General features: G+C 42.4%; 1 protein-coding gene and 1 non-coding gene across 2 annotated transcripts in view; both read right to left on the bottom strand.

The window, feature by feature from the left end:
- Positions 1-4,434: 4,434 nt before the first annotated feature.
- LOC145417600 (5S ribosomal RNA) lies at positions 4,435-4,554 on the bottom strand. The gene has a single exon (XR_013900506.1). It is a non-coding gene; the product is annotated as a 5S ribosomal RNA (ribosomal RNA).
- A 6,737-nt stretch (positions 4,555-11,291) lies between these two features.
- LOC145417531 (carbohydrate sulfotransferase 11-like) overlaps positions 11,292-25,178 on the bottom strand; it is a 104,426-nt gene continuing 90,539 nt past the window's right edge. The window contains exons 6-8 of the mRNA XM_080286241.1: positions 22,891-23,008; positions 18,489-18,617; positions 11,292-11,410 (exon numbers count right to left, since the gene is read on the bottom strand). Coding sequence (XP_080142367.1) covers positions 11,324-11,410; positions 18,489-18,617; positions 22,891-23,008 — 334 coding nt within the window. The 3' untranslated portion in view covers positions 11,292-11,323. The remainder of the gene's footprint in view (positions 11,411-18,488; positions 18,618-22,890; positions 23,009-25,178) is intronic.

The following is a 25,178-nucleotide window of genomic DNA, read 5'->3' as shown; positions in this document are numbered from 1 at the left end:
TATTTTCAACCCGGGACACAAACCCTGTCATGCACTCCTTGAAGCCTGTCTGTTACCCTCCAAGCAGCCCTCCCTCATGTGCCCCACCAACCCTCACGTCGTCACTCCGAACTGCCCTCCTTCATTCGCTCTTCCAAGCCTTAGTCATCACCACCAAGTCGTCTTCCCTCATGTACTCCTCTGCTTTATCCATCCATGTGTTTGTCAGGCTTCCTTGCTATAATCTTTAAAATCAGATATAAAATTTGTCCTTAGTAAATAAAAATAACACGCCAAGAACAACAACATTATTAGAAGTAGGAAGTTTCAACATTGTCATCAGTGACAACACCATAGACAGCAACAATAACGACAGTAATATGAGACTAATAATGCTGCTACTACTACTGCTACTACTACTACTACTACAACTAGTGCTACTACTACTACTGCTACTGCTACAACTACTACTGCTACTACTACTACTACTACTACAACTAGTACTGCTACTACTACTGCTACTACTACTACAACTACTACTACTACAACTAGTACTACTACTACTACTGCTACTACTACTACTACTACTGCTACTACTACTACTACTACTACTACTACTACTACTCTACTACTACAGTTACTGCTACTACTAATATTAATACTAATACTAATACTGCTGCTTATAATAATACTCATCATAATAATAATCATTTTTATTATAATAATAATAATTTTTATTATTATTATTATTATTATTATTATTATTATTATATTATTATTATTATTATTATTATTATTATCATTATTATTATTATTATTATTATTTTATTATTTTCATTATTATTATTATTATTATTATTATTATTATTACTATCATCATCATCAGCCGTGGCTCAGTGGGTTAGAGCGCTCCGCACTGACCGAAGGGTCGGAGGATCGAATCCACCCAAGGGTCATTGGTAGACATCAGGAAGGGCATCCGGTCATAAAATGCTACATGCTCCAAACCAAAGTCCTCTACCCAGGGGCAACGCCTTAGCCCTTATCCAAAAAAGGGGTACCTGGCGTATATGATACCCCCTGGGGGTAGGGGGGTTTCAAGAATACTCCCCCAGTATCCCTGCTTGTCGTACGAGGCGACTAAAAGGGTTGGTGGTGGGTTAGTGCCCCACCCCGTAAAAAGAACTAACTAAAAAAGCGAATAAAGCGCCTCGGACCAGGACGGACCATACGTTGACGACTAAGGAACGGACAAAGGACATTCTTAGGGTGGGAACATGGAATGTGAGAGGAGTGAACGATGAAGTGAAAGAGAGAGAGATTGTTCAGGTGCTTGAGGATGCAAAAGTGGATATATGTGGATTGACTGAAATTAATGGGAAGGTGAAAGGATGAGAGAATGGGAATATGGTGTAGGTATATGTGCGGGAGTCAGTGAGAATGAGAGGGCAAGAGAGGGAGTATGTCTGATGATAATCAAGAAGTGGAAGGAGAATATAAGAGAGTATGGAACAGTGGGTGCAAGGATTGTATAGGTGAGGATGAAAGTAGGTATACAAGCATGGGCGATTGTATGTGTGTATGCTCCAACAGAGGATCGAGTGGCAAGAATGAAAGATGAGTTTTGGGCGAGAGTAGAAGCATGTATGGACAAGTTTGAGAGGAGCGAGAGAGTGCTGTTGATTGGAGACATGAATGGCAAAGTTGGGAATCTACGAGTGGATGGAGTGGTTGGTCAGTGGGGTGTGCCAGCTGAAATAGATGGGAATGGTAGTGCTTTGGTGGACATCTATGCTTGTAAGGGGTTGGCAATAGCCAACACCTACTTTCGTCATAAGATGATCCACCGGTATACATGGAGAGTAATGAGGAGGATGGATGGTGAACTTGTTGAACGAAAGGCAATGATAGACTACGTGTGTGTGGATGAGCGAATGAGAAGACAAGTGTTGGATGCAAGAGTGTGGAGAGGGTGGGGGAATGGAGTCTCGGACCATCACTTAGTGATGGCCAAGGTAAAGATGCAAAGAAAGTGGTTGAGGAGGCGAAGGGGAAGACAGGAGGAAGCAGCTCCTGTGAGAAGAGTGGAGAAATTGCAAGATAGTGAGAAAATGACAGAGTATAAGAGCATAGTGGAAGAAAGATTGGGAAGGTATGAGCTAGAGCAGATGAAAGGGGTGGAAGACGTATGTAAGATATTCACGGAAGAGATAGGCGCAGCGTGTGAGGCGGTTTGTGGAGTGAGGAGGAGATGCAAGGGTGTGCAAGGGACAGCATGGTGGAATGATGAGGTGAAACGAGCTGTGGAACAAAAGAAGAAGGCATATGGTGAATGGTTGGCAAGTAGAGGTAGGGGAGAAGATGAGAGAGAGAAGAGAGAGGTATATGTGAGCAGGAGAAAGGAGGTTAAGAGACTGGTGAAGGAGAGTAAGAAGAAAGTGGATGAAGAGTTTGGGAGGAATCTGAGTGTGAAATGGAGGGAGAGTAAGAAATTGTTTTGGAACGAGGTAAAGAAAGTAAGGCAGTGTGAAAGGGGAAATGATAGGGGAGTGAAAGATAGGAATAATAGATTGTTGGTGGAGAAGAGAGAGAAATTGAGGAGATGGAAGGAGCACTTTGAGGATTTGTTGAATGTAGAGAGTAAGAGCAGTGTGAGTATAAGTGGTTGGGGAATGGCTGGGAGAAGAAGAGATGAGAGGAGGGAGGAAGAGATCAGTAGGGCGGAAGTAGTGGAAGCGATGAAGAAAATTAAGCTGGGAAAGGCCCCAGGAATTGATGGAGTGTGTGGTGAAATGCTTAGGTATGGGGGTGAGATTGTTGTGGAGTGGATATGGAAGTTGTGTAGATTGGCTTGGGAAGAGGGAAGGGTTCCAGAGGACTGGAAATCAGGTATAATTGTTCCTCTGTACAAAGGAAAAGGGGAGAGAGAAGTATGTGGTAACCATAGGGGTATTTGCCTTCTTAGTGTGACTGGTAAATTATATGGTAGAATACTCATTGATAGGGTTAGGCATATGACAGAGGAGCTAGTTGGAGAAGAACAAGGGGGATTTAGGAAGGGAAAAGGGTGTGTACTATTTGTTCTAAGATGTTTAGTGGAGAAGTATCTAGAGAAGGGAAGGAAAGTGTATGCTGCCTTCATGGACTTGGAGAAAGCTTATGACAGAATAGATAGGCAAGGTATGTGGAAGGTATTAAGAATATATGGAGTGGAGGGGAAATTGTTGAGTGCTGTGAAGAGTATATATGTACGAGGGGGCTAGGGCTACGGTGCGGGTGGATGGTGAGCTGAGTGAGTTCTTTGATCTCAATGTGGGACTGAAACAGGGTTGTGTGATGTCTCCATGGCTGTTTAATATATACATGGATGGGGTTGTAAAGGAAGTGCAGGGTAGGGCAGTGGATGTGGGGGTGGCTCTAATGAATGAGGATGAGATTTGGAAGCTTCCGGTGTTGCTGTTTGCTGATGATACGGTATTGTTGAGTGAAGATGAATGGGAGTTGCAAGGTTTGGTGAATGAATCTGGGACAGTGTGTAGGAGGAGGAAGCTGAAAGTTAATGTAAACAAAAGTAAAGTTATGGTGTTTGAGAGGAATGAAGTCACAGAAAGTACAGTGAGGTTGGATGATGAGGATATGGAGAATGTGAGTGCATTCAAGTACTTGGGTAGTGTGATGAGTAAGGATGGAACTTTGGGGGATGAAGTACGTGAAAGGGTACAGCAGGGAAGGAAGGTTGTTGGTACACTGAAAGCAGTGATGAGAAATAGGGAGGTGAGTATGGAAGTTAAGAAGTCACTGCATGATGGTATTGTGATCCCTACCCTGACGTATGGAAGCGAGGCGTGGACCTTGCAAGAGGGGAACAAGTCAAGAGTGAGAGCAGTGGAAATGAGTTACTTGAGAGGAGCATGTGGAGTGACGTGGAGGAATAGCTTGACGAATGAAGAAGTGAAGGAACGTTGTGGGGTAGATGTGGATGTGGTTGAGAAGATTAGGAGAAATACACTGAGGTGGTTTGGACATGTGGAGAGAATGGAGAATGAAAGACTGACTAAGAGGGTGTATGTAGGTGAGGTGGAGGGAGGGAGAGGGAGGGGTAGACCGAGGATGAGGTGGAGGGATGGAGTTGAGAGGTATATGAGGGAGGGGGGGTGAGTTGGGGGGAGGGTAGTCAAATGGTGGGTGACAGAGTGACTTGGAGGCGTTTTGTCCGCGGCCACCCTTTGCGGGATTAGGGCGTCAGGCTATAGACAGATAGATAGATAGATAGATCATCATTATTATTATTATTGTTATTATTATTATTGTTATTATTATTATTATTGTTATCATTCATTCATTGCCAGACGCCATGTATCCCAAACGGGGTGGTCAAGGGCTTAGAGTTAATTGTTTTGCAGGGAGGGGCACTAATCCTCCACCAACCCCACTTGACACGTAGGGAGAACGTTATGCCAACAGCATCTGGTGTTCCCAGGCGGTCACCCATCCAAGTACTAACCAGACCCAACGTTGCTTAACTTCGCTGATCGGACGGGAAGCGGTGTACTCAACGTGGTATGGCCTATTATTGTTATCATTATCATTATCACTATTATTATTATTCTTTGTTTGGTTGTTTCTTTGTACCTTCAAGATGGTTAAAAAATATAATGATATTATTAAGGAACATGTCGGCCTTTACTGCCTCTGCACTAATGATTTAATGAGCGCAGCACATGACCTCCTTCCGGTATCGCGGGCCGGCGGTAAGTGCTTGATAATTGATAATAAAAATAATAATAATAATAATAATAATAATAATAATAATGATATCATCATCATCGTCACAATTACCTCTGTTAGTCAATGGCCAGACGCTTTGATCCCGGAAGAAGTGTCCACAGACATATCGTCTCCATGATAACCTTTCCCCCACCATCAGGCTGCCCCTCACCGGCTCACTCATATACCTCACCATTTCATCCCCCAAGCTAATCCTTGGTCTTTCCCTTCCTCCTACCTCCACCCCCCTCAATCTCACCTTCATACAGTCTCCTATTCAGTCTCTGGTTCTCTTTTCACACTAGGGCAATAATCTCCCATCCAGTTCTTATTCCCCATAAGGAGCGTAGACACCGGAGACTGAGTTACTTGGTTCTGACATTTAAGCTGAGGATGAGAAGTCACTCATTGCAGCAGGGTTCCTGGCGATGACCGGCTAAAAAACTCTCGCGGTGCATATTGGCGTTGCCTGGGACCCTGAGTGGCTATCCCCCTGTTGAAGACGACCCCCAGGATCTCATCTGAACCTCTGTATCAATGTTTGCTCTTGGGCCCATTATCTGGGGATATATTCCCAATGGACTTATTCCTACCATAGACCTATTCAGACCTTCAGTCTAATCCCCATAGACCCATTTTCCCACTCCCCAGCCACCCACCCACCTACTCACCCACACCTACCCACCCACACTGCCCCACCACACCCACCCCCATATGCATTCATACTCAGCCACCCCACCCTTCTCCCTGTCCACCACACACATCCACCTACCACACTACCCACCCAGCCATGAAGCTCCATCACATTGACTTGGTATAGCGATTGTTTAAGTTATCATATTGTTATGCTTGTTGGAGAAAGTTACTGTATGAAAGTTGGCCATCAGGCACCACCATGTTGACATTAGTTCAAGGTTTGGCCATCAGGGGTGCTACTTTACCATCTGTAAACCACACCATTAACTTTTTCGTAAAAATTTACCCCTGTTAGACCCTTTTGGAGTCCTGTAGATGGTTATTCTTAATTTCTGTAGCAGAAGGACAGACAGACGAACAGACAGACACACTTTTAAGAGTTTATATTAGATAAATCCAAGCCACACCTTCAATATAAACCTGTATGTGCAACATCTGGTCGGAGCACCTTAATCAACCAGACCACCAGGTTACTGTTTAGTTATATTCTTACCATCCAGTATAATTAATGATTTCTAAGCTACAAGAAGGCATTTAGTATTTTACTCAGTGTATCACCTTAAGGCAGCTCTGAATATAGTGAGGTGATGATGGGTGCTCTTACTTACCACAAAATGTTGTTGCGCTGCTGCTGCTGCTGATGATGATGATAATGATGATGATGATGATGATGATAATAATAATAATAATAATAATAATAATAATAATAATAATAATAATAACAATAATAATGATAATAATAATAATAATAATAATAATAATAATAATAATAATAACAATAATAACAATAATAATTATAATAATAAAAATATAATAATAATAATAATAATAATAATGATAATAATAATAATAATGCTAACAGAAAGGAGCACTCACTCTACCGTGTGACCTTAATCCTCGATTAAGTCCACTCAGAATTGAAACACTTCATTTATGCCTGACCCTTAATAATTCCACCAGGTCTGATCCAAATTGGGTCAGATACTGTCGAGTTGCCCTTGCCTTGCGATCTTGACATTTGACCTTTTCCTGTGACATTATCCTTTGACTAATTTTCTCAAAATAGAATTTTATTATCCTTGTTTTCAAACAGAACCCTTCCTTTCCATAGAGTTTTGTGTACATCAGGTAAAAACTGTTGAAGTGGACGTTGCCATGTGACTTGACCTGTGGCCTATTATTCTGTTTCTGTATTAAAAAAAAAAAAAAATAGGTCATCTACTTGGGTGATCATCAACTCATCTACCAATTTTGATCCAGGTCAGGTAAAAGTTATTTTAGGTATTTTGTTCACAAAACAGACACACGGATCGACCTGTGACCTTGCTATGTAACGTTTACCTTTTACAGATTGTTCTAAAAAATCAATCCCTTCTATACCTGAATCTTAATCTTTCCACCAAATTAGTTCAAAGCAGATTAAAAATGTGCGATATTACCATACTCAGTGATTGTGGCTTTTGACCCTTCTCTGTAACCTTGACCTTTCACTGATTGTTCCTAAAATAGTTCTTACATTTTTGCCTTGTCCATAATCATTCCACAAAGTCTGCCCTAATTAGCATTAAAAAAATGTAAGTTAACCTTGCCCCGCGACCTTGGTCTTTCACTAATTGTTTTCAGATTAGAAGCTTTACTCCTTGTCTGCCTCTCAACCCTTCCACAGAGTTTGGCTAAAACCGGATCAAATTTGTTTTCAGCTCATTTGTTACACACACAGGCGGGTTGAACTTTGACCTGGACCTATGACTTTGACCTGTGACTTATTCTTCAAATTGAATCACTTCATTTTTGCCATACCGTCAGCCCATCCTTAAGTTTACATTTGGAGATTATTTTGCTAGGTCAGCGTTTAAGTTAGTCCTGTGACCTGGACTTCTGACCTACTGTTCTCAAAAACACAAAGATTCTTCCCTTCTAACAAGTTCAGTTAAAATTAGATAAAAACTGAAAAGTTTTGTTCACACACACACACACACACACACACACACACACACACACACACACACACACACACACACACACACTTGATCAAGCCGATCAAAGCATAACACCCTCTCTCGCTTTGCGAGCGCGGGTTTGATAACAACAACAAGAACAATAATAATAATAATAATAATAATAATAATAATAAAAATAATAATAATAATAATAATCATTCATCACCATCATCATCCAATACTGTGTTCCCCCATGAGGAGCGCAGGAGCCTGGGGTCAGGCAATTTGGTCCCGACGTTTAAGATGAGAGTGACCAGCCTCACTCATCCCTGAGTGGCATTACATGAGCAATAAACTCCAGCCATCCCTTTGATATAAACCTGCACAGGTTGAATAGGAGCCCAACACAAACTCCTGAAAGTTGCCAGTGTTCGCCGGATCACTATATAGCGTGGGGTCACTTCCTGCTCAGAGTTGGTGTACCTCCTTTTAAAAAATTCCTATCGGGATTATTACTCGCGCATAAAGCATTATACCAGTATTATTTTCATCTTAGATATCTTACTGATGTTCTAAACGAGATTTACGCCGAAAAGTTCTCCATAGAGTTTCCTAAAAGCCATTAAACCTTATTGTGTGTTTTTGCATTCAGCATATTTTTATCAAGTGTTATGAATCTCAGTTGTTGGAAAAATTTATCATAAAGTTTCCAAAGATCGTAATCTTTCATTTGGCAAATCCTGACATGATTCTATCCATTATACACTTAGTAAGAATTGTACTGCCGAAATCTTAGGTGGCCGAGATCAGCGACCCGAATTTTTAAAGGCGTGGTATTCCTCTTGCTTTGAGAAAACGTCTCATTTCTGCTACAATCTATTTTTCCACATATACTTTAGCTGCGCAGTCAACCACGGCACTATATTTTCCGAATATATCGGCTGATTTCAAAAGGCGCGAGCATCAGGTGTGGTGTATACACATCATCAGCGTCGCCCTGGGCCCCTGGCGGCAGGCACACAAACTACGCCACGCTGCCCATGAGAAAGCGCCTCCATATGAGCGCAGTGAGTTCATACGATCTTCGATTGTTTAAGTACCATATTTCCTTCATTTGCTATGTAAGATACAATTTCGTTATACCTATTTACCATTTTTTCCTTACAAATGTACATTCGTCACTTAAAAACACGACAGTGATCAATACTCAGGCAACATAATGCTCGTATGTAGGCTGTCCCTAAACTGAGATGGACGCAACCTTCCGTTTCTTTTATATTTTGATAAAGAAGCCATTTTTTCTCCAGTATTATATGTGGATAAATCAGTAAATATCCTATTTTCGGTAAAGTAACATAACAATTGTATAACAGAGGATAATTCAAGTTGACCCCACTTTTGCACTTTACATTACGTTATCTGGCGAGAGGTGGCATCTTTTTCCAGTTTGTGGGGGCTCCCAACTGCCCACTAAACCATGAGGCGCCATAAACTAGTAATATGGTTACCACCCAGCATAGTAAATGGTTTCCTTGTGTACAGGAAACCATCTGGCTTGTCACTCAGTGTAGAGTCACCCATTGGCAGAAGAAGAGGGAAGAATGAAGGAAAGAAAGACAGAAAAGAGAGTGTAGAGTCACCCGTAGACAGAAGAGGGGAGAATGAAGGAAAGAAAGACAGAGGAGAGATTGTAAAGTTACCCATATGCAGAAGAAGAGGGAAGAATAAAGGAAGAAAGACAGAAGAGGAAGGAAGGAAGGAAGAGAGGGCAGCACTACATCTAGTGAGTGGATGGTGAGCGCTCCTACCTACCACAAAGTGATAATAATAATAATAATAATAAAGTAATCATGAAGCGCTGACAATTTCCATCAGTCAGTCACAGGTCTCATGCTTATGGAAAAAGATATATAAGCTAAAATTTTCTACCCTTCTCAGTTCATCATCAGTACTACATGGGCCGCCAGGGTACAAATATACACGTTGCAAGTACATAATCTTTTAATGCAATCCTTATTATTATACAAATATGCTTATATACTTACACTTAGGCTACAGGTATCATTACTGCTATACACTTTGATTATGATATATGAAGTGACTTAGGTGTGGGATTCTTCATGTGATTCTTGAGAATATATTGCAGGACCTGAGTGAGGTTTACTGTGTCCATAAGAAGGTAAATGAAGATACCGAATATATCTATAAGTGGTAAATAATTACAATGTAAATATTGACTGTAATTATGAATACTGATTTTTAAATATAAAGGTTTAAAAAATAAGGACACACTGATAGAGAAAGAAATGGATAGCCTATATAACTTTAATATCGTAAAAACTGGCAGTGAATAAATATATAGTATATATTAAGCTGATAAGACATAACACATATAAGTAAATTGCATATATATATATATATATATATATATATATATATATAAAGTGTATTATATAAAGTGTATTAATGCATGCATCGCTCCCTTATCACACAAAATTTGGTCATTTTTAACCGTTTTCCTTCGATTTCTTACTTTTTATAGTTTTTTTTCGTTGGTCCGTTCCTGTAACCCTATGGATGTGGTAAGTTTCTGTCGAGTGAATAAAATAATCAGGCTTCAAATACAATAAAAACAAAAAGTTTTCAATTTAGGTTCGTAATTTTCATTTTCAACTTTCGCTGCGAGAGATCTTCCAAGGGGAATGAAATCATCTGACTAAAACTTAAGTTTCGCGTACCGCAGCCAAGGGTTAATGTCGCCATCATTATCTAATCTACAAATTTTCTTTTCTTCATCTTCCGTCATTCAGTGTTTGGTTTCTTCTTGCACATTTTCTAGATTATTTTTTCTCAGATTTTCATCTCGCCACCTTTCCTCTTATACCTCCGCCCTTATGGCTTATTTATGTATATATTTCTTTCTTCCCCTTCACTCCCTTCATTCATTAATCCTTTTCCTCCACCTAATTTATCCATATTTTTGTATTATTTTCCTTCCTCTTCGCTTCGTTCAATGCTACCCGTATTGCGTATCTGTAGTTTTCATTTTTGCTCCCCTTTACTTCCTTTTTTCATCCTTGTTCGAACGACAGTTATTTCTATGATGTCTTTCTCTCCACTATCTTCCTTTAATCCCGAAACTCTTTTGAATTTCCCTATAATCTATTTCTTTCCCTTTCTCGCTTCAGTTATTCACTCCTACTTTTATTCTTCACGCTTTTTTGTTAACTTTTTTTCTCTCTCTCTTGCCTTTACGTAATATCACTGCCTTTTTTTTCGTATATATTCCTTCTTTTCTCACTCTCTCTTCCTTTATCCATTTCTGTTTCAGTTTCCCAATCTCTTTTTTTTTTTTATCGTTTTAGATGTGGGACCATCTCTGGGAGCATATGAAGGAATGTCTGTCTCTCATTAACTATTTTCAGACACGAGAAGCTTCGTTTCCATTGACTTTACCGACTTCAGCGACGACACACCACACCACTGCACATAAAATTTCCCTCCCACACCATACCACATAAAATTTCTCTCCCACACCACACCACACCACACCACACCAAATATCCCTCCCACACCACACCACACCACACCAAATATCCCTCCCACACCACACCACACCACACCAAATATCCCTCCCACACCACACCAAATTTCCCTCCCACATCACGCCATTCCAAGGGCCGTCCACAATCTAGTACTTCAACATTTGCTTCCTCATCTTCTTCATCTTGCTTTTAGTGTTTTCTTACCTTTCCTTTTCATTCATTTTCTTTCTTTCTCTTCCATCCTCCCATCCATTCCCATACGTTTCTCCCTGCCTATGACGAATTTGTAACTCTAGAGGGAGATATCTCATGGTGAAGGTTTTTGAAGCAGTCTCTCCTAACCCGTACAGCACAGCGACGTCCATTACAGTCTTGGTGGCTCTGTAAGTGTAATGGTTAGAGCTTGGCCATGTCCCTATAAGCCTCGTACTCGTAGCCGAAGAGCTCGAAATCCAGCTTGTATTTAGCGTAGAGCTGGTCCACCTGTAGAGAAAGAGAAGGGGGTTGGTGTGTGAAAATGAGAGAGAGAGAGAAAAAGAGGGTAGGGACGAGGATGTCTTGTAAATGGATGAACAGACTACGGATCCTTACCTTTGTGCGTTGAAATCACCAAGGAGATCATTATCTGCGCATTCAAATCCAGGCAGAGAGAGAGAGAGAGAGAGAGAGAGAGAGAGAGAGAGCATACACAGATACATACGACACTCATAAACACATACACACACATCACACCACAGAAAGCATGTACACACACGACACAAAAAACAAAAACAACAGGTACATGCAAAAACAAAAATACTGTACACACAACTTACATCACACACACACACACACACACACACACACACACACACACACACACACACACACACACACACACACACACACACACACACACACACACACACACACACACACACACACACACACACACACACACACACACACACACACACACACTTTCTCTCATACCTAAGCAGAAAATAAAATGATAGGCTGTGTGTGCTGCGTCTTAAGTGTTAGTGATACAGTCTCTCTCTTGCTCATCCTTACTTTATTACCCTCTCTTCCTCCCCCCCCCCTCACTCTCCTTTGTCTTCATCTACTGTATTTATTAGAATTTTTATTTCTTTTGTAATATACACACATCTTTTCATTTAACTATGTATATCTTAATCGTATCACCTCTCTCTCTCTCTCTCTCTCTCTCTCTCTCTCTCTCTCTCTCTCTCTCTCTCTCTCTCCACACACACACACACACACACACACACACACAATCCAGGCATGTAAGTCATCCACCATAGTGGGGGGTAAGGGGTGGAGAACGAGCACTAACGCACGCACTGACGCACACACCTCACTCACACGCCTCACTCACACACCTCACTCACACGCCTTTCTCACACGCCTCACTCACACGCCTCACTCACACACCTCACTCACACGCCTTTCTCACACGCCTCACTCACAAAGCTCATGGTGTGTGGGTGAGCTCATTACTTCTGCACCTTCAGTCCAAGAAAGCATTTTTTTTTTGTAGCTACCGTCCGACTCCACTATATATCCTCGTAGTGAAGGGGTAAGGAAAGCTACATGTAACTCCATTTAAAATTCTATGTTGAGCTGAAAAAAAATGAAGTCACCAAACATGAAATTAAAGAATGTTGTCATCGTTGTTTTTGTTGTAGCTTACTCCCCGTCGACAACAGGTAAGTAACTACTGCTGGTGGGTCGTCCTGCAGGTACAATGCGGTATGTACACCATGTGGGGATCCGGCGCACCCTTGCAGTAGACTGCGCTTCACCAGGGTCGAACCATTTTTTTTATGCAAGAAAGAAGGAACCAAAGGCCAGGAGCTCGCAAGATTGTTCCCTCCAAGAAAAAACAAAAACAAGGTAACAGAGCAAAATTCAAGATCCGTTCATCGAGACAACTGAACACACTGCGTTTGAAAGACTGGAGAGATCATAGACAGTAGGAAATACAGACAGAGGGAGACAGTCCAAGAGCTGACCTGTTGCATACAAAATGGACTGGGAGTAACGGTTAACTCTTCCATTAGAGAGTGGGACAGAAAAGGGGATGAGAGTTTGATGCTAGACGGGTGCTACTCGCCCGTCGTAGTGGTGGAGGGATGCAAGCAGATAGTTCAGAGGAGCAGTGACCATTGAAGTAGCAACAGAAAAGAAATAAAGATGCCACAGTGCGGCGAAGAGACAGAGGTTGAAGGGAGCCAGTAAGAGGAAGAGATTTAATGAGACGAAAAGCCTTTGACTCCACCTTCTTGAGAAAAATTGTATGCCGGGAGCCTTCCCACACATGAAAGTTGTACTCTACACGGGGGCGAATAAAACCCGTGTATACAGTCAACAACTGTGCAGGGGTAAAGAAGGTATGGAGTCAGCTGTGCACACCTTTTTTTTCTTGGAAGTAAATTTTATAAGAGAGGTAATAGTGATCTTTCCAAGATATATCCCGAGAGAATGAAACCCCAGATATGTTTAAAGATGATGCAGAGTTGAGTTGGATTTTGATAAAAATTAAAGGATACTCCGGTGGAAGATTCTGTCTTGTTGAAAGATGTAAGAACTGAGTTTTTGATGCATTAAAGGCAACAATATTATTTTTACACCAGTCAGAAATACAGTATGAGCCCAGTGAGACATTAGGTTTGCCATAACCTCATCCCCCGTTTGTTGAAGTAACTGCTGGGATGGACGCTGTGGGAAGCAAATGGAAAGGTGAAGGATGGAGCCATCAGCGTAGGAGTGGATAGGGTTAGATGTACATCTTAGAAAGCCATTGATGAATAGAAACAAGAGAGTTGGTGATAGGACAGAGCCCTGAGGGACACCAATGTTGATAGATCTAGGAGATGCAAGGTGACCGTCTATAACAGAAGGTACAGAACGACCAGAAAGGAAGCAAGAGATGAAGGCACTGATAGAAGGATAGAAACCGTGAGAGGGCAGTTTGAAAATTAAAGATTTATGCCAGACTCGATCGAAAGCCTTTGAGATGTCAAGTGCAATGGCAAAGCTTTCATCAAAGTCTCGAAAGAAGGATGACCTGGAGTCTGAAATGTAGGTGAGAAGATCGCCAGTGGAGAGTCCCTGGCGGAACCCATACTGACGATCGGAAAGAAGGTTGTGATAGGAAAGGTGCTTTTAATTTGTTTCGTTAAGAAGAGACTCAAAAATCTATTGAAATACAGGATGCTAAAACAATTGGGCGATAGTTAGAGGGCTTGGAATGGTCACCCATCTTTGGGACAAGGAGAATAAGAGCAAACTTCTAGCAAGAAGGAAAGGTACAAGTTGACAGACAAAGGCGAAAGAGTTTACCCAGGCAGGGTGTATGCACAGAAGCACAGTTCTTGAGGACAACAGTAGGGACCCCATCAGGCCCATATGCTTTGTTAGTACTAAGGCCAATGATGACAGAAGATACATCAATTGAAGACATTTTAATGTCAGCCATGAGGAAGTCAGAGGGGGGAAGTGATGGAGGAACAGCACCGGAATCGTCTACGGTGAAATTGGAGGAGAAAGTTTGAGCTACAGAGCCATCAGAGTGGAAAAGAGGAGAGAAGGATGATGAGGTAAAGTTGTTAGAAAGGTTTTTGGCAACGTGCCAGGAGCGGGAAGGATTTGAGCTGGAGAGTTTAGAGCATTTAGTACAAATGAAATTTTGTTTAGCAGAGCGAAGAACAGACTTAGCATGATTCTGGGCAGAAACATAAAAGAGAGGAGATTCAGGGGTGGGTTGGCTCTGGTACCTTTTATAGGCCTTCTCCTTGTGGACAGCATTAGAACAAACGTGATTAATTTTTTTTTTCATTAGTCATAGGTTATGAGAATGGAATGTATGCTTCCATGCCCGAGAGAATGGCTTCCATAGTGCACATGGCACACTCAGATGGCTCTTGAGCAAGGAAACAGTAATCATTCCCGGAAAATCAAAGAAATACTGTCTGAGGGCCTCCCAATCAGTAGCTCCAAAGTGACACAGCAATAGGGCAGGTTAAGGTGATAAGGTTGTGATCGGAGGAGCCCAACAGAAAGAAAAGATTAACTGTGTAAGCAGAAGGATTAGTTGTATGGAAGAGGTCAGGTACTTTAGAATTCTCTCCAAGGCGGTCAGTGATACAGGCAGGGTGCTGCACATGCTGCTCTAGGTGGATCAGTGAAAGGAGAGGAGAGCCAAAGGTAAGGGTGAACATTGAAATCACCTAAAATGGAGATTTCAAAGAAAGGAGAAACTGAGAGGATGTGTTCCATCGTAAAAGTAAGATGGTCAAAGAACTTTTCATATTCAGCAGAATTAGTGGATAAGTAAACAGCACAGATATATTTAGTCAGAGAATGACAGGATAGCTGAAACCAGAGAGTAGAGAATTCAGAAGATTCAAGTTCAGGAACACGAGAGCGAGATATCTTATTGCGTACATATACACAGCAGCCATACTTGGCTTGGAAATGAGTATAGAGAAAGTAGGAGGATAAAGAGAAGGGTTTGCTATCAGTCGTCTCAGATAAATGAGACTCGATGAGGAAAAGAAGGTGTGGTTTAGAGGAGGAAAGGTGTTGTTCAACAGAGAGAAGGTTAGAGGAAAGGCTGTGAATGTTGCAGAAATGAAGATGTGAGTCAGGCAGTGATTCCAGCCATTTCCTTGGTCGTCATCAGAAGAGGGGCGGATGGTGTGGACTCTGATGGTCTTCCCCCTCCCCCTGGGGACTCTGCTGCTTGGTGAAGAGACGCCTTTTCTTGCAAAAGTGAAGTGAGTAATGTGCATGGAGTTTGGTGTTGACAGTTAGAGGACCTTCTTACAGTGAGGTACAGAGAAATATGGGTTTGGCTCCCGGGTGGATGCTGCAGCTACACCAACCAGGGTGCACACCACTACCACATGTACGATTCATATTTTTTTCTTTTAATATAGAGCATCTAATCCTCAAATAACAATACAATTATAGAATACGGCATTTATATACATATATAGATAGATAGATAGACGGATAAATAGATGGATAGATAGATAGATAGGTAAGTACTGTTGATAGGTATAGATATGTACAGTAAATAACAAGACAGCGTCATATATATACAGTAGACAGGAGTCCACCGCTGACCCGTTAGATGGCAAGTCCCGACTCTGACAGTGCGCCTGGCCACCGTCATCGTAGTGAAGGGTTAAGCTGCCTGGCCCAAGTCCTCAGACTGACTAGGATTAACTCCTTACCGTAACTCAGATTCTGATTTGCAGGAAGAACGAGTGATTGGAGTTTCTTACCTCACCTTTCTTCCGAGAAAAAAAAAAAATCTTGCAACCAAGATTAGTATCTTCAGAGAGAACAAGAGCCATGGAAAAATTCAAGTGTTGTACCTGGTGGCTGGTGAGCCGGGAATCGTGCTAATAAGCTTAAACCTCTTCAATCTGAGGACATTCACAAGACGATTTTATCCAGCTTAGGGGAGAAGTTTGGCTGTGAAAGTGTTATCATGAAAGTTATAACTAACACCTCCTGTTCAAAAAGTCTGTCCGAAAGAGAATAAAATCGTCCGGAAAAAGCAAGAACAGAAAACAGTATACGTCGTTGCAGTGAGTTACGTGGTGAGCTTAATAATTATACCGCATTAGAGCTCTACCTGGGTCATGGTGAGTTGAGTGGTATACTGGTGAGCTTTAATCCTTTCAGTCCGATGGTGTATTTTCTATTTTTACTCTTGCCATCTCTAGACGATTTTATTCAGCTCCATAGTAGTGAAGGAAATCCTGAAAGTCTCGCTCAAGCTGAGTAAAATCATCAGAAAATGATTTACGAGTATTCAGAGATTTAATCCTTTCCTGTGGGGATGGTAATCAGCGTACCGCCCTTCACTTACCGCTTCATAGTCGTCAGGCTTATGGTTCCAAAACTTTAAAGGTTTATCCCTACAACTAACCCTGGAAAATTATCTCAAATTATTGTATGTATTACGTTAGGCGGTACAGGGCTGAGAGTACTTAAGAGGTGAGTGGTGAGGTGAAAGCAGTACAGGTAGTAAGTACTAGTGGTGAGAGTGACCATTACCCATGGCCTTACTGGTGTGTGGTTAGCTGAGAGATAAATATTGCCGGTAAGCCTTCTTATTAACAATACAGCAGGTAAGATAAATGTCAGTAATCCTTCGTCATTAAGTAGGCAGCACCTAACTTAGCTGTGTTATTTTTTCTCCCACCAGACAATTTTAAAGAGCTGAGAGAAACCCAGGCACTGTAATGGGTTAGAGCCAATCTCGATTAACTCGTTAGAAGTCAAGGTCCTACGCTGGTCAAGGTCTTACCTACTCTGGCAGTCGATAGCCCATTTTATGTAGCCGTGAGAAATCTCTGTCTGTAGAATATTATTACCTTGGATTATTGGCTGCCAACCTATCTAGATTTAATCATTTAGAAGTTAAGGTCCCACATAGGTATTTTCTCTGGCTACTGCTAGCCGATTTTATGTAGCTGAGAGAAATTCTGTCTTCTGAAAGGTGATTGCCTTGGATTATTGATCTTCAACCACTTCCGTTCTGTGAACTCCCCGGATACAGACTATAGCGTCTATGCATTCCTTTTACAATTTCCTTTGAAGAAGCAAGCAAAGGAACGTTGTTCGTTTGAGCATGTGAATACAAAATTTTCACAACTCAGGTAATTAAAACTGGGGTCACGGTGTATGCGTAGGCAAGAAAACTATATGTATATATTTTTTTTATTACAAATGAGGGCATCAGTGCTGGAATCACAGTAAGATCACAGCAGAGGCAATCTTCCTCGTGAAGCCGGTGTCTCGATCTGTTGCTCAACAGCTTGGAAAATTCTGCTTTGCAGAGATAGGTGAATGAAGCTGACAGACACATCCGCCAATATGCTAATAGTAGGGTAGCGTCCCAATTTCTTCAAAAACTCCGTCACTTTCTCTCTGTATTCCTGACAAAAGAATAGCTGGGAAGTTCCAGGAATTCATTTTCATTGCCTCCGAGTGTGCTATGCACGGGATGGTTGAAGGAAAAGTTTTCCTTTCATTAACGACTGTGATTCTAACGTTGGCTGCGGCAGTTTGTAAAGAGGAAACTCCGAGTGCAGAACAGGGACCTTGTTTATTCAAAGCTTCTTCAGAGCTGGCTTTTCAGGAATTCGTGAAGAAACCAGCTTTGGCGAAACAATGAACAAATAAAGCCACTGTTCTGCACTTGTTGTTTTCTCCGTATATTCCTCACATTATTTGGATTCAAGACTATGATTAACTCTATCATCGATGACTCCTGATACTCAGTTTACCCCCTAACCCCCTTGGGTAATACTTCATGAATCCCACTGCTTGAAAGCTTACCTGGTGTTGTGTGAGTTGTGAGAAGTGCCCCATAACTTATCTGGTGCCTGATGGGCTATGAAAAATACATGTGAATTTACCTGGTGCCTGGTAAGGTGTAAGAAGTAACCTAAAGGTTTACCTAACGTCTAGAGGGAGCATGGAACATCAGTAAACCCTAAGAGCACTCCAGAGCTTTCCCGAGTACGTGTAAGCTTACCTGGTGTTTGGTGAGCTGTGAGAAGTACTTCACGGCGATGTCCGATGTTGCAGCGCCCGTGTTTCGGTGTATCCACTCCACTTGCAGCGTCTCCTCCAAGCCCAGCTGGTTGATCACGTACTGGGTGTCCTGCCAGAGGGGGTGAAAGCGGTGAAGTAGAGTGTGAGGGGTGGAGGGAGATGCTGAAGGGGGATAGAGCTAAATGCGAATGTAAGAGAGAGATTCGGATTGGGGTAAGGAGAAAAGAGTGGGTTTTTGAGAGAGATACTGGGAGTGATAACCAGAGATAAAATGAATGCTAAATGATATGAAATAGGATGATGACGGGGTTGTTGAGAGAGACTGGAGTGATATAGTTAGTGGTATACCGAATGGAGTATAGACGTCTTATTAAAAATACTGGATCAAGGGCAGACGGATGGAGTAGGATGTTAATGAGAAGGATAATGAGAAAGACAGAGTGAAGTTTTGAGAAGGTTGGATTAAGAAAATGGGAGGGATGCTGGGTGGGATATTAGGAGAGGAAATGATGTTGAATGAGATAAAAAGGGATGACGACGGAGTAGGTTATTGAGATGGTGGGGGAAAAATATAGTACAACAGAATGAGCTATTGAAAGCAATGTGATACAGTGAGAGACTTAGAGTGGGTTTAATTTTAGAGGGATGGAGGGGGATAATATTGAGAGGGATGGATTTGGACCGTAAACATTTCAAAAATAGGTCGAGTAGGCAAGTGAAAGGTGTGGATGAACGTGAGGGTGAGTGGGATGTGAGAGGAATGGAAGATGAAAGAATATCAAAGAAAAATAGTAATGTTATCAGAAAGGTGGAGTGGGATTAAAAACACCACGAAAGCTCTGCCGGGTGAGCAAGTGAAACGTAGAGGTGAGTGTGAGAGATGAAGGAATGATGGACGAGGGATAAAAGAGAAATTTAATTCTGTAATGAGATGGACGTACAATAGTTGGATTTAATGCATCTCACAGAAGCAGGTGAATGTTGAGGTAGGAGTGTAAGGATGAGAGGGGTGAGAGGGAAAATTAGGTTCAACTGTAAGAGGGTGCGAATGGGACTCTAAGCATTTCGAAAGACCGATGTGATGGACAGTAAGAGGGATGGAGGGAATATGAAAACGGACAAGGAAAGAAGCCGAGAAGGATGGAGTAGCACTTTAAGCACCTCAGATGGAGGGTTGATGTGAGAGGGACTAATTGCGACATTAATTCATTCGGTGCAAGATGTCTTACCCAAGAAAAGTTTAATAAACTAAAAGTGGCAGAAGAAAAGCTAAAAAAGAGTGGCAAAATGTACAGGCGAGTGAAGTGAGGGGAATGATGTGATGATGGATGGAGGGGCAGACCAGGGTATTTAAAAAAGGCAGTGAAAGTGAGGCCGTGAGTAGACACTTCTTTTATTTAAGCCCTTTTGAAAATTCTTCTTTCCTTTTTATTTTTTTTATTTTATTTTTTTTTTGTACCATGCCACTAATGACATGAAGAATAGCAGTGAATAGGAGGAGGCAAGAATAGAGGATGAGAGCAATACTGACATTAGCTCCTTCAGACCAAGAATGTCTTTTTCGTTTTATTCTTGCTCTCTCTAGAAGATTTTAGTCAACTTAGTAGAGGCTCCTTGGAAAGGACGAGTTAGACATAATCTTTATTACCCCTTTCCAATTAGATATCCATTGTAATTTGAATTTGTCTTCTACTGGCAGACTGACATAAAGAAAAAGACATCATCGCAGTGAAAGAGTTAATTAGCTAAGGAACAAACAAATGCAACACGAAGAACAATGCTTTTATATATATATATATATATATATATATATATATATATATATATATATATATATAATTGAAACTGATGGATAAGTAAAAGTTGTCTACATTAATGCCTTTCAACTGCACAAGAGTTGTCATGACAGTTTTTGCCATGATTCAAAATCCACCCAGAAGACGACCATCAGATGCCATTTTACAGCCAGGTCACCAGTTCCCCTGCAGGGTGAACAGGGTACAAGATGACAACGAACTGAATCCATCCGTATCATCGGTCCCAGACCCAGTGCCAGAATGTTACGCAAGAACAGAAGGCCAGCAGTTAAGAAAGGTATACAGGACCAGAAAAAGTGAACTACGGATGGAAAAAAACTGCAGAGAAAATACGAAGAACTGCACTGATCATATTCAAGAATAATATTACTTTTACCATGTCCTACCCTACCCTACCCTGCCTCACCCTGCCCAAACCCTCCTCACCCTGCCCAAACCCTCCTCACCCTGCCCTTCCCCCTCCCCACCCTGCGCTGCCCCACCTCACCCTGCCTCTTATCCAACCTTTCCTCACCCGGTTCCACCCTGCATCACACTTTCCTAGCTCTGCCTCACCCAGCCCTAACCCTGCGTCATGTCCGCTCTTCCTCACCCAGTCCTGACCCTGCTTTGCCCTGTCCTATCCTGCCTTAACCTCTCCTACCTTGCTTATTCTGTCCTACTCTGCCTCACCCTACCTCTGACTAACTCTTCTCTCCTATATCTGCTTTGGTCTTTTTCAATATCCTCACCCTGCCTCTGCTGCTCTTCTCTCCCTTCCTCGCTCCTGCCTGACCTTTGCCTGACCCTTCACATTCCTCTTCATCCCTGTCTCACCTCTCCTTCATCCTGCCTCGCTTATCTACCTGTCTCACTCCCGTCTCACGTATGCCTGATCCTATCTCACCTCTTGCATTCCTCTTCATACCTGCCTCACTCCTGCCTGACCCTGCCGTCCTCCTACTTTAGCCTACCTCACTTCTACCTAACCCTTCCTCACTCCTGCTTTACTCTACCTCACTTCTGCCTAACCCTGCTTCTCTTCTGCCTCACCTACGCTTTCCATCCCACTCTTTCCCCATTTTTAACCCCTGCTTACCCTACCACTTTTTCCTTATCCTTGCCTCTCTCTTATCCTGCCTCACCCTCGCCCTGTCACCTGTTCGCCACTGTCTTCCTCTCACCACCTGTGCCTAATCCCTTCCTCATCTTGCCTTATCCTTACCCTAACGCCCATCCTCACCTACCTCACCCTTACTTCTTCTTCACCCTCATCCTCTTTTTCATCCTGTCTCCTTCATTCATCGTTCTCCCGTCCTTGCCCTTCCCTACCACCCATTCTTGTCTCTCACCCCTAAAACCTTATTTCACCCTACCACTTTTCCATACCCTACCACTCTACCAGCCGTCTTAACGCCTGCTTTCCCGTATTACCTAAGCAACCCCTCCGTACCTTATCTCTTCTTTTCTTATCACACTACCTTACCCTGTCACCTCCACCACCCTTCCCTAATCCTTCCTGCCTCTGCCTCATTCTTCCCTTACATCATCTAACCATTACCCCCCGCCGACCTCTATCTGTTCCTGACTCCCTCTCTCATCCCAGCCTTGCCTTATCGCAGTACCTTACCCCACCATCCCTGCCACCCTTATCTGCTTCTACCCGACCCTATCTGAACCTGCTTGCCTCTCTAATTTTCACTTTCAGCACCACACTTTGTCTCTTTACTACCCACCTCTGATTCTCTCACCTCTGCAACCCTACCTCACCTCTGACTCACTTCGTTTTACTGTTATTTATCTTTTATCCCTGTTTTACACAGCTGAACTTTCCGTCCTCTCTCCCTTCCCCTGCCAAACCTTGCATCATTATTCTCACACTGCCTCACCCTACCACCCTTATAAATTCTGCCTGCTCCTGCCTACCTCACTAAAGGCTTTCACTGCGGCCCCTCGTGTTACATTGTATCACGCAGGCGGAGCAATGCTCGTTGGTGGGCTTCCAGTACAGCCTCACCCCTGGCTAACCCTGTCTAACCTCAGCCTCATTCAATCACCCTGCCTTTCCTCTGCCTCACCCATACCTCACGCTGTCTAACATCTGCCTTCATCTCTCATCCCTATCTCTTACATCCTCTTTCTCATCCCCTCCTTCCTCATTACACTGCCGTACCCTACCATCCTGCCTAATCCCTGCCTTGCCCTAACCCTTGCCTGTCTTTGGAGTCCCTACCTGTTCTGCCTCCCTGTTTCATCATCTTCTTCCTTATCACACGGCCTTACCCTGCCATCTCTTCTTCCTGCCTTCCGGATTCCTGCTAACCTCATCTTACTCCTGCCTACCTCTCCCGTTCCCAGTTTCAATCTCTCTCTCTCTCTCTCTCTCTCTCTCTCTCTCTCTCTCTCTCTCTCTCTCTCCACACCGTCATTACCCCACCATCTCTACCACTCTGTCTCCCCTACTTACATTCTTTCCTTCAGTAACACACTTTTCCCTACCACCCATCCTTGCCTCTCTCACTCCTGTCATCCTGCCTGGTCCTTTGCCTCCTCCCGGCCTCAGTAACATTCCAAACTCGTGCCTACCTCGCTGAAGGTCTCCATGGCGGCTATCACGTTGTATTTCACCACGCAGGGGGAGCACAACGCGTAGATGGGCTTCCAGTGCTCGTCAAACTTGGAGGACGGGGAGTTGATCACGTACCTAGGAGATACGGGAGAGGGTGATGGGTGCTAGAGTTGGGAAGTAGATGAAGTATGCACGTGAGTTGTAAGGTATGAACAGTGCAGCAGGTAAGTGTGGAAAGGTTGGGTACGTGAGCTGTAAAGTATAAACGTGGATTAGAGAAACATTTATATACTTCTTTTTTTTTTTTTTTCAGGTACGTGGCGTGTTGGGGTGGCAGTGAGTGGATTGGATAAGTACATGAATTAGGAAGGTACGCGAATTTTTATGTGTTGAGTGTTGATGCATTCTGCGTGATTGGATATACTGTACCTGAATTGTAATTAAAGTATGTGAATTGTATGTTGATGGTTAAAGTGCACCCTCAGTGGTCCAGTGTTAACCTACTCCTCTCGTGATCCATTTACCCTGAGGCTAAGGTTCGAGCCCACGCAGTGACAGACAGTTCAAGAGGATGCTGATAGTATGTCTTTTCACGTGCTCGCTTATGTTCTACCGGTGATATAGTCGTATACAGGCTCTGACATACAAACGCAGTCAGGGCAGCACATTCACATAATCGTACATCACTCTCGCCACAGACAGCCCTTTCCATTTGCAATTTGCCAGCATGGAATAGGGTTAATTCTGATTATCACTGGCTCCGTGGAGAAAACCCGATCCTGCAGTGGATGTGTTACTAATACAGATTCAGCCGCAAATGGTTAAAGTACGGTGGTGTACATGAATTGCATACGTAGCTGTACTGAAGGCCCTTGTTAGATTAGTCTGAGTATTGTTTTGAAGCACGTAATTTACTAAAGTATATACAGTTTTAAAATACGGTATGTGAATTGTTACAGCACGAGGGTTGGGTTATGGTAATTAGAGCAGTTACCTGGACTGCTGATGTACCTTTGCGTGAACAGGTGAAGCTCATGCATTATAGAAGTACGGTGCGTGATATATGGAAATACTTTCTAGTGAAATATAGTACGTAACTTTTGAGGTACAGTATATTAATCAGGTTATTGGATTACTGGTGTACATTAATTATTATGTCACGTGAATATTTAGCTCGAGTTTTATTTTGCTGTGTATTTTAAGGTACGTTTAATCAAGCTACGTGGAAAATTGAAATATGTGATTTATAATGGTGTGTTTATTACTTAACTTATTCAGTCTGGTTAGCTCATTTTTCTAATTCTCTTGGTATCGTCAGTCCATTTATACTGAGGTTAGGAGAGATTTATGGAACTGGAGGGATTAACCTTCGTCGTCATTAACCCCTTCATTGCCACAGAGGTCTCCCAGGCTGAGTATAATAGACCCTAGCAGTGAAAATATGCCGTAAAAGACGCCAGGGTACTGAAGGGGTCAAGGACGTGAGTTATTAAGGCACGTTAGTCATATATCCTCGTACCCCTTGACATCACTGTATAATCACGTACTGTACATGTTTTGGGAGCAGCTGTACGTGGATTATAAAAGAACGTGTAGGAGATCAAATTATTCCCGTGTCTTAAGATGTAATAATATCTGTGAATTACTGAAGAATCATTTATTTACCCCCTTCACTTTGGTCACGTCGAACTGATATTATTTCACCTAACAGCAGACGATTTTTTTTCAGCACGGGAGACGGGTTTTAAACTGGAGAGGGTTGGTAGTGTACAGCCTTCATTAACCCTGCCATTACTATCCATTTAAGTCAATCTGAATAAACTCTTGTGATAACAGATAGAACGTCCTCGGCTTGAAGAAGTGAAAGGAAACACAGATTATTAATGAACACGTCAGTTAGTTGTTAAAGGACTCATCAATTTTATGAGAACACTTAAGGTACTGGAAAACACGTGACTAATCAAAGAACACGCAAATTAACCCTTATACTCCGTGAGCCTTAAAAAATTGGCCCGACTGGCAGACTCCGTACGGCCATAATTTTGACCCAACTCAAATCTCCCGGTCATCACCGAGACAGAAGTTTGTTTTGATGCAAGTCTACATGCCATGCGTCCAGCCCTACTATTGGCTCATCGTTTCCTCCAGCTGATGCAGCCAACCAATCATAAGACAGTTTATAGTTACGTGATAAAGACAGCTGTATGTCCGCCATATTTATTAATCAAGAACCTCTGAATTATAAGAGAACACGTGAACTATGAAAGAACGCGTAAATTATGGTAGAACACGTGAGTTATGAAAA

This window comes from Coenobita brevimanus, chromosome 110, assembly GCF_032717465.1.
Source record: "Coenobita brevimanus isolate Jiangsu-jjx chromosome 110, ASM3271746v2, whole genome shotgun sequence".
In the NCBI taxonomy this organism is placed as follows: domain Eukaryota; kingdom Metazoa; phylum Arthropoda; class Malacostraca; order Decapoda; family Coenobitidae; genus Coenobita; species Coenobita brevimanus.
Note: the sequence above shows the minus strand (reverse complement) of the source record. Positions and strands in the feature narration are given on the sequence as shown.